The 12,046-nt window shown below is 35.6% G+C and overlaps 1 protein-coding gene across 2 annotated transcripts in view; it reads left to right on the top strand.

Moving 5' to 3' along the window:
• Positions 1-12,046, top strand: part of LOC150076757 (TOM1-like protein 2) — a 151,470-nt gene that overhangs the window by 27,013 nt on the left and 112,411 nt on the right. For both annotated transcript variants that reach the window (XM_090386236.1, XM_090386235.1), the window contains exon 3: positions 8,708-8,792. In XM_090386236.1, the coding sequence (XP_090242362.1) occupies positions 8,708-8,792 (85 nt within the window). The remainder of the gene's footprint in view (positions 1-8,707; positions 8,793-12,046) is intronic.

Below are 12,046 nucleotides of genomic sequence, written 5' to 3'. Positions count from 1 at the left end.
GATCTAAACCTCCCAAGGACTTCCTAATTCATTTCACAAATATACGTGGTCTCAATTCTAATCTCAACGTTGTCCATTTCCACTTGCAGTCTGCCAAACCACATGTACTTTTTCTGACAGAATCTCAGTTATCGGTTGATTCAACTACTGCTCATCTCAGATGCCCAAATTATTCGCTGTATGATTCCTTTTGCCTCAAAGGTGGTACTTGTGCATATGTCCGTTCTGATATTCCCTGTCAGAGACTTGGCAATTTGGAATCTCCTCTCTTTGATCTTCTCTGGCTTAAAATCTCTCTACCTCATTGTGTCAAATTCATCTGTTGTCTCTACCGTTCTCCCAACTCCACTAATCACTTGGAGCTCTTTGACTTCCTCTCGTTGCAACTTGACTTTCTTCAGTCCAACTTTCCTAACAGTGAGGTAATTTTCCTTGGTGATTTTAATGTTCACAACTCCAGCTGGCTTCCGTTTTCTAGTCACACCGACCCAGCAGGTCGAGATGCCGAGGCTTTTGCAATTACTAATGACCTAGTACAGATTGTTCATTTACCTACAAGAATACTGGACAATCCGAATCATACAGCCAATACGCTTGATCTTTTTCTCACAAACAACCCTTCTAAGTACACGGTCGAAGTGAGAGGTCCTTTAGGCACTTCAGATCACAACTTGGTAATTGTCTCTTCTCCAATGGAACCTTTTATCTCATGGCTATTCCCAACCTTGAGTTGTTTGGCATTACAAGAATGCAAAATGGGATGACCTGCGAGACTTCTTTTCTTCTTTTCCTTGGTCGGATTACTGTTTCAAAACTCCTGATGTCAACGTTTGCTCAGATCGTGTCAGTGAAATTATTCTTGCAGGAATGGAATCCTTTATCCCACACTCCACTTTAAAATCTCGTCCTTTATCTAAACCTTGGTTTTCCAATAAATGTGCTAAGGCTGTTCAAGAGAAGAATGTTGCATATCGTAATTGGCTTGTTTCTAATTCTTCAGTTTCATTTTCTGCCTACACCAAAGGTCGCAACAATTGTAAAGCAGTTATTAATCAGTCCAAACTAGAGTTTGAACAGGCTAAGAGTAGAAAACTTGCTTCTTGCCCTAATGGTAGCCGAGCATTCTGGTCTCTTGCCAAAGCTATTGGCCGCAACTTTTGCCCATCTCTGCTTCCACCTCTGTCCAAACCAGATGGTTCTGTTGTCACTTCAGCCAAGGATAAAGCTGACCTGCTAGCATCCCATTTTTCTTCCAGCTCATGTATTAATGAACTTGGTAAAACACCTCCCACCATTCCCAACACGGTCCATTCAGTGCCTCCTGTGGTCTTCCGTGAAAAGGATATCAGAAGGATTTTGATGAATCTTGATGCTGAGAAAGCTCCAGGTCCTGATGGTATTTCTCCACTTGTTCTCAAAATCTGTGCTCCTGAACTTACTCCTATTCTTTGCCGCCTTTTTTCACTTTCTTATTCCAAAGGTGTTTTTCCTTCTGCTTGGAAATTTGCTCATATCCAGCCAGTTCCTAAAAAGGATGACAAATCCCTCCCATCCAATTATCGTCCCATTGCAATTACCTCTACTCTTTCTAAAGTAATGGAGAATTCAATTAACCGCCAACTCTTAAACTACCTAGAAACTTCTGTCTGATCAACGATCACCAGTATGGATTCCGTCAGTGTCGATCCACTGGTGATATCCTGGCTTATGTTACCCATTTATGGACTACTTCAATGGAAAGGTTCGGTGAAACACAAGTAGTTGCTCTTGACATCTCAAAGGCTTTTGATCGTGTTTGGCATAAAGGTCTTCTTAACAAGCTTCCATCTTATGGTTTGCCAACTATTTTTAGTAATTGGTTATCCACTTTTCTCTCTGATCGCTCACTGAGGGTGATGGTAGATGGCTCTCTGTCTTCTAACTTCTCCACTAATGCCGGTGTCCCCCAAGGTTCAGTTCTTTCCCCCACTCTTTTCCTCTTGTGTATCAATGACCTTCTTCCATTGACTGGAAATCTCATCCATAGTTTTGCCGATGATAGCACATTGCATTCAACTTTCCGTTTTGAGAAATCTTGTCCTGCTCAATCAGCTTCAATTTCTCGAAAATCTGCTACCAATTCCTTAAATGCCGATCTTCAGGTAAATCTCCAGTGGGGCAAAGACAACTTAGTTGATTTCAACCCTTCTTAAACTCAGTCTTGTCTTATATCTCGGAAAAAGGATTCTTCTGCTCCTATGCTTATCTTTAGTGACACTCCAATTTCTAGGCAAAAGGATATATCTCTTTTGGGGATTACCCTGACTTCTAATCTCTCTTGGCGCAAGCACATTACAAATATTGCTTCTTCTGCATCTAAAAAACTTGGTTTTCTCTTTCGCTCTCGGCATTACTTTTCTTCCAAACAGCTGCTCACTCTGTATAAATCGCAAATCCGCCCTGCCATGGAATATTGTTCCCACATTTGGGGTGGTGCCCCCAAAACCTCTCTCAGGCTTCTTGATTCCATTCAGGAGAGGGCAGTTAGGTTAATTAATGACTCATCTCTAATAGAGTCTCTCCACTCGCTTTCTTATAGACGCACTGTTTCTGCTGCATGCCTCTTTTACAGATACAGTGGATTCCGGTTATTTGGGCCACCGGTTAATCGGGGCAGCCGTTTATTTGGGGCAAATCTTAAAAAACAAAAACCAATTGAGAAAATAGCCAGGGTTTACTTCGCTTAATTGGGACAAAATTCCGTTTAATCGAGGCAGGCGACCTCAGCACTGGAGATTACCCTACGATTGTCTCCGACCGTACCACGTAGTTCGGTCGGATTTTTGGAGGTCACAACCATAAAACAATAAAACAATTAGCAGTCACCTGTTTATTGGGCTTTTCTGTTAGTGCAATCTATCAATCTGTCATAAACGGACAGTAAACTCGATCTTATTGAATTTGCGATAATACCGGCAGCTGGAATTCTGTGGGTTATTATGGTAAAATGTGTTTACACTTCCATGGAATCTTCAATCATATAGAAAAAAATAATTTTCAGAATCTTCTCTTCATTCCTATTTTTAAAGCTTCCTAATTTGTTACTCCGTTCTCACTTGCGCGTGTTGTGTTACGTGCAATTAGTGTGTGCCCTGTTCTTTGTTATTGATTGCTTATCTTTTTACTGTTTTAAATTTCAGCCCCCACCAACAAATGTCAGTGAACAGAAATGTCAACTAGTTTAGTTAGTATGTACATATTACAGTACGTATTAATTATTCCGATTATCACGTATATTCTTCCAATTTTCACGTATCATTTAATTTTTTAATTGGTAAGGTGATAAAGGGTAAATTTGTGCTTAATATATCTTTACTTTTATAGCCTGTGGATAATATTCCTCCTATTTTCGCTAATTAGAATCGCTGTTTAATAGAATTAAAATTCAATTCACAAACGTGATCATAATGACCGGCGCTTACTGCACATCGTATAGTGAACGGTACTTTACTATTTTGAGTTCGTCGTAACGTGATTTGATTGTACAGTGAACTAATTGTAAGGGGGGGGTAAATTGTATTTTTAACTATTTACGTGAAACTTCGGATAATTGGGGCAGCCGCTTAATCGGGCCAAAATGCACTAGTCCCGATGTGTCCCAAATAACCGGAATCGACTGTACTTCCATGGGCACTGTTCTTCTGAATTGGCTTCTATAATTCCTGCTCTCTCTTTCAAAACAGTCTGAACTCGTGCCGCCACCAGCCAACATCCATTTACTGTCCAACTTCAAACCCACAGAACCAACTTTTCATCTTCCTCATTTATTAATTCAACTGCCGTTTTCTGGAACAACCTTCCTTCATACGTATTTCCTGAAAATTACAATCTACAGAAGTTCAAGTCCAATGTCAACAAATATCTTCTTTCGTCTTCTCAACCTCCAACCCAAGCACGGTACTAAGTACTATAGGTTCTAATACCTCTCGTGTTTGGGGTTCACAAAAAAAAAAAAAAAAAAAAAAATCCTTTTTATACAAAATATTTCCCATTTTCCTGAGAATAGAGACACCGACAACAGCTACTTCTTGTGGGACCAGCACTTTCTGCTTTTGGCGATTTCACTGTGTTGTGTGATGTGTTTTAAATTTCTTCAAGAGCATTAAACCTGTTCTTCAAGTTCTCATATTGCCCATCAGAATACCAAGTTTGTGCTTTATCTCCTTACACTCTTTGCATCGAAAACACACGAATGCACCTTCTTTGGATGTATTGCATCCTGCTACAGATAGATCTGTAAAGATGTAGCAAGTAGTGCACACCATAAAATTCTGCTTTGCTGATCTAGTCTGAAGCATAATTTTAGTTTAAATTTAAAATAAAAATACCACACTAAGCTAAGAGATATCTGAATTCAATAATAATGCTACACTATTTCCAGTTGTGCAATAATAGTATGTACTGCATTTTAAAATTACATTCACATTGTTAAAAATTTATAGATTATAGACTTGAAAAAGCACTTATACCATTAATAATATGCATATGGAATTACATAAAAAGTGTTTATATCTTATTATATTAATGTGATGAACACAAGCAGCAAAATTCTCTCATACTCATATTTGACTGATTTCCAAGACCATATAAAAACGTTTTACCTACTTTATCAATTAAATTCAAACAATATTTACACTATTAATTTGAAACATAAAATCCATAATTTTTAAATATGCTTAGCAACATCCATAAATATTTTCCTGAATGGGGGCCAATTTTGAAAGCTGCAATTAATTAGCAACAAATACTGTTGTAACATGTTAATTAATTATTTACTTTTCACTTTAATCACAGAAAATAAAAAATTCAATTAATTTAAGAAAAATAATTATTATATGCTCCTAAAATGTAATGCACTGAATTCATGCATTACCTAACTTTTTTTTTTTTGCTGATGCTGTGTAGGTTGCCTCCTTGCATCATTTTCCCACCACTAAATACTGATCTTTAGGATTCTTAGATAAAACATTATTACCAATTTAATTCATTGTTAACTTCATGTCATAGATTCATAATGTATAATACATTAGCATTAGCATTAGTAGAGGCATATGATGCAAGAAAGCAAGCTTATTCAGCATCAGCCAAAAAAAAAAAAAAAACACACCACTCCCATTTCACCCCTCCGTTCGTTCAAAATACCTGTCCAGTTGAGCCTTAAATTTGTTTAGGCTATCAACTTCAACAACAAGTGATGGAAGTCAGTTCCACCAACCAACCACCCGCTGGTCAAAGGCAAATTTCCGCACATCTATCCGACATCCGTCCTTCCTCAATTTGAATTTATGCCCTCTGAGCTGATTATTCTGAGCAAGATGAAGAATCCCATTGGCATTGAGCATGCTCAAACCATTCAAAGCCTTATACACCTCTATCAGATCACCTCGCCGGTGCCTAGTCTCCAGACTCTGTAATTTGCAAAACTTAAGCCTTTCTTCGTAAGAGCAACCCTTTGTTCCATTCACTAATCTTGTTGCCCTTCTTTGTACCCGTTCCAGCAGTTCTACATCCTTCTTGAAATGAGGCCTCCAGACCTGTATACAGTACTCAAGATGTGGCCTAACCATTGCCTTATACAAGGGAATAATCACCTCCTTATCCCTGCTAGAAAAATTCCTGTATATCATTGATAAGACACCATGAGCTACTCTTGCAGCTCGTCTGCACTGCTCAGAGAACTTCATATCTGCCTGCACAATTACCCCCAGGTCCTTTTCATTCTCCACCACTGTCAGTGTAGTACCGCAGAGTTGATACGTTGCTCTGTGGTTACTGTTTCCCATATGTAGTACTTTACATTTGTCAATGTTAAACTTCATTTGCCACCTCTCAGCCCATCTGTTCAACCTTTCCAGATCCTGTTCTAGCAGCATAGTGTCAGTAGTGTCCTTAACAACCCTGCCAACCTTTGTATCATCTGCAAACTTGGACATTAAACTTGATATACCATCATCAATATCATTCATAAACACCGAAAACAACAAGGGACCCAACACTGAACCCTGAGGAACTCCACTAATAACATTAGTCCACGTTGAGCAGTGTCCATTGATTACCACTCTCTGTCTTCTGCCACTCAACCATCCCCTTATCCATAGCAGCAATTTGTCTCCAATGCCACACTGCTCCAATTTGTGCAGCAGTCTTCCATGTGCAACAGTATCAAAAGCCTTTCTAAGATCCAAATATATAATATCAAAGTTATTCCCTGCATCCAGTTCTTTTGTGACTACATCATAGTATCCAATCAGATTGGTCAGGTAAGACTTCCCCTTAACAAAACCATGCTGTGTCAGAGCTATAACTGAATTCTTGTCTAGATGATCCTGCAGTGCTTCTTTAACCAGTGGCTCCATTAATTTACCTGGAACAGAAGTTAAACTAACAGGTCTATAATTACTTGTGTCAGCCTTTGATCCTCCTTTGTGAATTGGGGTCACATTTGCACATCTCCATTCTATGGGTACTTCCCCTGAGTCCAAAGAAGCTCTCATAATTATGGCTAGGGGTTTGCTTACTTCCTTTGCTGCCTCCTTTAATATAACTGGATAGATCCCGTCCACCCCGGGTGCCTTTTTTATGTTTAACTTCAACAATCTCTCCTCCACTTTCCTCTCAGTTATTACAAAGTCATCTAGCTCACTGCCAATGTTTACTTTACCTACGTCATTCTCCTTCCTGAATAACTCCTCATGCGTGAATGTAGATGCAAAATACTCGTTTAGATTGTTAGCCACCTGAGCAGGATCCTCAACTGTTGAACCATCAATATCCAGTGGACCAATCTGATTCATCCCTTTCCTTCTTGAGTTTAAATAGGTAAAGAACTCTTTTCTGTTTTTCTTTGCATCCTTTGCCAAGGATTTTTCGTAGTCTGCCTTTGCCTGCCTAATCTCCTTTGTGACTTGGTTACAGATCAACTTATATCTATCATAGGCTTCCATGTCACCCATTAATTTGTATGTATTCCATGCATTTTTCTTCTCTGCCACATGTCTCATTAGTTCATCTGACAACCATTTAGGCCTAAACCTTGAACGATATTTCTTAGTTGGTATGTAAAGCCTGGTAGCTTCCAAGATTAGTTCCTTGAATGCTTCCCATTTTGAGTTTGCTGTTGGTAACATCATCAGTTGGTCCCACTGTATAGAATTTAAATACTGTCTCAGACCATCATAGTCGCCTTTACGAAAACAAAAACCCTTCCCTTTACCTCTGATGGTAGTTACCTCCTTGAGTAAATCCCACTTCAACACACTGTGATCACTGCCACCTAGTGGTTCATTTATCTGCAGATTCTTAATGCATGAAGAATCACTACTGATAATCAGATCAAGAGTATTTCTCCCTCTTGTTGCCGCACGAACATGCTGATATAGAAAACAATCATCCAATAAATCCACAAAAGCCTTGCTAGTGTGTGAGTGACCAATCCACAAATTCCAGTCAGTATCTGGGAAATTAAAATCCCCCATTATAAGACTCTCTCTGATTTACTGGCCCACTCTATTTCCCTGTACAATATCTTATTATACTCATCAGAGTCATTAGGCCTATAGCACACTCCTACTCTCAATTTTGATCTCCCAATGCTTATATCACACCAAACTGACTCAACACTGCCCTGTCCATCGATGTCGACTGGCTTCACTTCCTTGGATTTTATGTGTTTCTTAACTAATAGCATAACCCCTCCTCCCCTCCTATCCTGTCTATCCTTTCTGTACACATTGTATTCCCCAAATTCCAGTTCCGCATTCCTTATATCTGTGTGACACCACGTCTCTGATATCCCAACAATATCTGCCTTTGATGTTTTGAGCAATACCTCAATACATCCTCAGTACACCTTCAGTAGTTTTTTTATTTTGTGTGTGTGTGTGTGTGTGTGTGTGTGTGTGTGTGTGTGTGTGTGCGCGCGCGCGCGCATACCGAAGAGTATAGATCTAAAGAATTGTCTTAAAATCTGCATGTGAGTGCTTCCATCTCTTATCTGTGTTTCCAAGTAATTGTAGATATAGTTTGTAATGATAACAGTATAAAACTAGCTTCTAAAATCAGAGAATAAAATCTTAAAACCAAAAAAACTATTGACCATTGAAATTCAGTTTTGAGTTACTAAAAATGGCTTGGAATTCAGATTGAAAAGCTGATGTAATTCAGTAAAGTTTTACATCCAAAAGAGATGTAAAATTTTTTTTTAAACAACAATTTTTTTTGATTCATTGTGTTTTTTTTTTAAATTCTGATTTTATTTACCTCTAGCAGAAAACACTACTCAGAATTCACACACTTTTAGAGAATTCACTTTGGAAAAGCTAGGTTTTCCAAAGTGAATTCAGGTTTAATTCAGCTAGGTCCTCCACCCAAAAAAAAAACTATTGTAATTAATGTTTGCAAGCAGATAATCATTCATCCTTGCAGCATATGTATATTTACGATTGTAGATTAATTCCTGGTTTTAAAATAATTTAAACCAGGAATAATGGGAAGAAGAAAATTTACAGGGATACAGTGTGTTTCCCTGTAAATTAGATATATTTATATGCTAAAAATAAGGCAAATCCCTGCTACTATATTTTTTACTTGTTTAATTATGCTGAATGTTGTGGTTAAAATAAATTCTTCTGTTTCCTGGAGATATGTTACACGTGTTCATATTTTTCAGTCCTAAAGATGCTGTAAAAGCAATCAGAAAAAGACTTCAACAAAATGCTGGCAAGAACTATACCGTAGTCATGTATACTTTAACTGTAAGTAAGATTTTTAATCACTGTCTATAAAATCAAAGATATAAAATCACTGTCTATAAAATCATTGTCTTTATTATGTAACTAGACCAATTATGTAGTCTATAAAATCAAAGATATAAAATCATTGTCTTTATTATGTAGTCTATAAAACATAATAAATATCATGCTTTCAGCTAACATCATGAACATTATAATTTGTTGTAATAATTTTTAATCTTGTTTAGAATGTACATGCTGAAACTGCCATGATTGCTGCTTAGCTTTTTCAAGAATGTTTCTCATGTGCCTATTTATCTTATGTCATTAGTTTTGATCCAACCTAAGCAGTTATTATTTTTTCTTTTTTAATTTTCTTCCTGTTATTAATTGTTTTATGTTATTATTCATGTATTGTTGCAGATAATTGAGGTAGTTATGATTATTTGTTTATAATTGTCTGATTTTATAATTGTAATTTTAAAATTTTGTCATTTTTATCTGAGGCTTCTTTGTGCCCTTTATTTTATGTGTAATTTTCAAAATTTGTGATATGCACAATTTTTCCCACAATTTTAATAGCTTTTCAGCAGACACACTCAAAAATATTGCATTAGTGGATTTCCTTTGCATAAAGTATTATCATTTAATATTCTTGGAATATTGAGAAAAAATAGTTTAAAATTGTAAAATTTGTAATTTATCCTTTATTTTCACGTTATAATGGATGTAACTCTAGATTTTAACTTTGTTCTTGGTCTAGTTATGATATTATCTGACTTTTTTTCAGTTAGTTTTCATAGTTGGTTTATGAACTCAGGTGTCTTGTTTCTGAAACTCATCATCAGTTATAATTAAGTAGCTTTCTGAAGAGTGGTGATTTTATTGACTGTCTTCCACTTTGTTTTACTATGTTTTACTCACGTGGTACATTCTGTTGGATTATTGTAGTATTAGCCATATAGTGCAAGGAAGCTACAGGCTTTTTGTTGCACCAGCAAAAAAAAACAAAAAAAAAACAGGTAAACAGTAGATAAGAAAATAGACAACTTATGCATTTCCCTCCTCACATAGGTAACTGTTCAGTTGACCTTTGAATTTCATCAAATCGTTGGCCTCAACTACCTGTATGTGATATTTCACTGTTTAAATTATAATTTTTATAATTTTTGTCATTTTTTAATTTTATAATTAAAATTAAAGCAGAATTTTATAATTTTTGTCATTTTTATCTGTGGCTTCTTTGTGCCCTTTATTTTATGTGTAATTTTCAAAATTTGTGATATGCACAATTTTGCCCACATTTGGTGTTCATTTCTGCTGAATAATACTTCCCCTCCCCCCCTTTTATTTTTAAATTTCTGCTTTAATTTTCAGTATTGTTTTCTTGCTTATTTCGATTTCTTAATTTTATTGTTTATATTTTCAAATTTCTGAAAACATGATTTTTCACTTCTTTATAGTTTTGGCAGGTTTATGGCTCTTATATCATTGTAAATTTTATTTTTTTGTAATTTGCTTCATTGTGTTTTCATCTTCTATCTTTTCTGTTATTATGACATAACCTTGTGTTACATTTTTATATTCTGGTTATATGTCTGTCTCTGCTACTGATGCGAGGTAGTTTTGATTATGTATTTCATAGCTTACTCTTTACTAATTTTAATAGACAGCTTCCTGTCTATTATAATTCTATTTATTTCATTTTATTTTTAAGATAAGATATATGTATATATATATTTTTAATTGCAATCACAAATTAATTGAATAGTTGCATTTTTGGACCATTCAGTATTTTTTTTTAATAAAGACAAGAAGTCTGAAATTGGGTGCTTTGAATATCACTCTTTATTTTAATAATATAATGGACACAATTACTTTAACTTTCAATTTGACAATAGTTATCAAATTGAAAGTTGTCAATTTGAAATTCTGAAATGTGAGGTAGAAAAAAAAAACATGCATTTTAAATTTATTGTAGTGTTGGCAGTTTTGTCACTGAATTATTTTTTTTTATGGCCACTATAGTGCTTTTCTCAGTATTGCTAAAATAAAATTATAATAGCAATAGTTTTTTTTTTTTTTTTTAATTTCCTAACTTAAGTGCTGATATTTAGTTGTGCTTGCTGATTTTATATACCACCCTTGACAAGCTTATAATGGTGTCAGAAAAATGTGTTTTTTTTGTTTTTTATTTTATTATTATTATTTTTTTCTGATTCATGATGTTACCACTTAAAAAATAAACATTATTATTTTTATTTTAGTTCCAAAAAACCATTCTAAATTTTTTAAGGTACCTTTCTTATTGGCACCCCTTCCCAAAAAAACAAAAAAAAAAAAAAAAAAAGGAATAGGAATAATAAATAATTATAGACTATTGTTTTAATATATTTTGTAATGATCAATGATCACATAACAAAATACATTTTGGAAGTCAACAAAAAAAAAAAAAAAGCAAAACACTAGAACTATGTTCTAACAATTAACAGCAAAAAAAAAGGTCTTTTATTAGAATGTTTATCATTCTGTTTCTTATAATTTCTTAGGAAATAATTTCGATATTGCTGACTTGAATTTCAGCAAAGCATTTGACTCGGTCCCACATGTGCTGTTACTTTATAAGCTGGAACAGGTTGGAATTACAGGAAAAATCCTAAATTTGCAGATGATGTAAAGATTGGTAGAGTAGTTAATGATCACTGCCAAGCAGAGCTTCTTCAGAGTGACCTCGATAGGCTTCAGGGATGGTCAGAAAAATGGCACCTATGCTTTAATCCAGCAAAGTGTAAGGTATTACATCAGGGGAATAGTAACCCCAAAATAACTTATATACTTGGTGGAGTTGAACTAATGTTGGTAGTGGAGGAAAGGGACTTGGGGATTATGATACAGTGAGACATGAAGTTCTCAGAGCATTCTAGATGACAGGTTGCAAGGAAGACCCATGGTGTCCTATTGTTGAATTATTAAACAATTGCTAGTAAAGATAAGGACCCCATAATCCCATTATATAAGTCTATTGTTAGACCACACTTGGAATACTGTGTTCAAGTATGGAGACTACACCTAAAGAAAGACATTGTGCTTCTTGAAAGGGCCCAAAGATGGGTTGCCTGGTGATGGCGGGCATCCATATGAGGAAAGACTTCAAATATGTGGGTTGCAGAGCTTGGAAACTAGGCACCTTAGAGGAGACTTGATTGAGGCGTTTAAGACTCTAAGAGGCACAAGTAAAATGAATGAGGATGACATTTTCATGGTTATAAATGATTCTA

Source organism: Mastigoproctus giganteus, chromosome 12 (genome assembly GCF_048544385.1).
Source record: "Mastigoproctus giganteus isolate SK-2022 chromosome 12, ASM4854438v1, whole genome shotgun sequence".
In the NCBI taxonomy this organism is placed as follows: domain Eukaryota; kingdom Metazoa; phylum Arthropoda; class Arachnida; order Uropygi; family Thelyphonidae; genus Mastigoproctus; species Mastigoproctus giganteus.
Note: the sequence above shows the minus strand (reverse complement) of the source record. Positions and strands in the feature narration are given on the sequence as shown.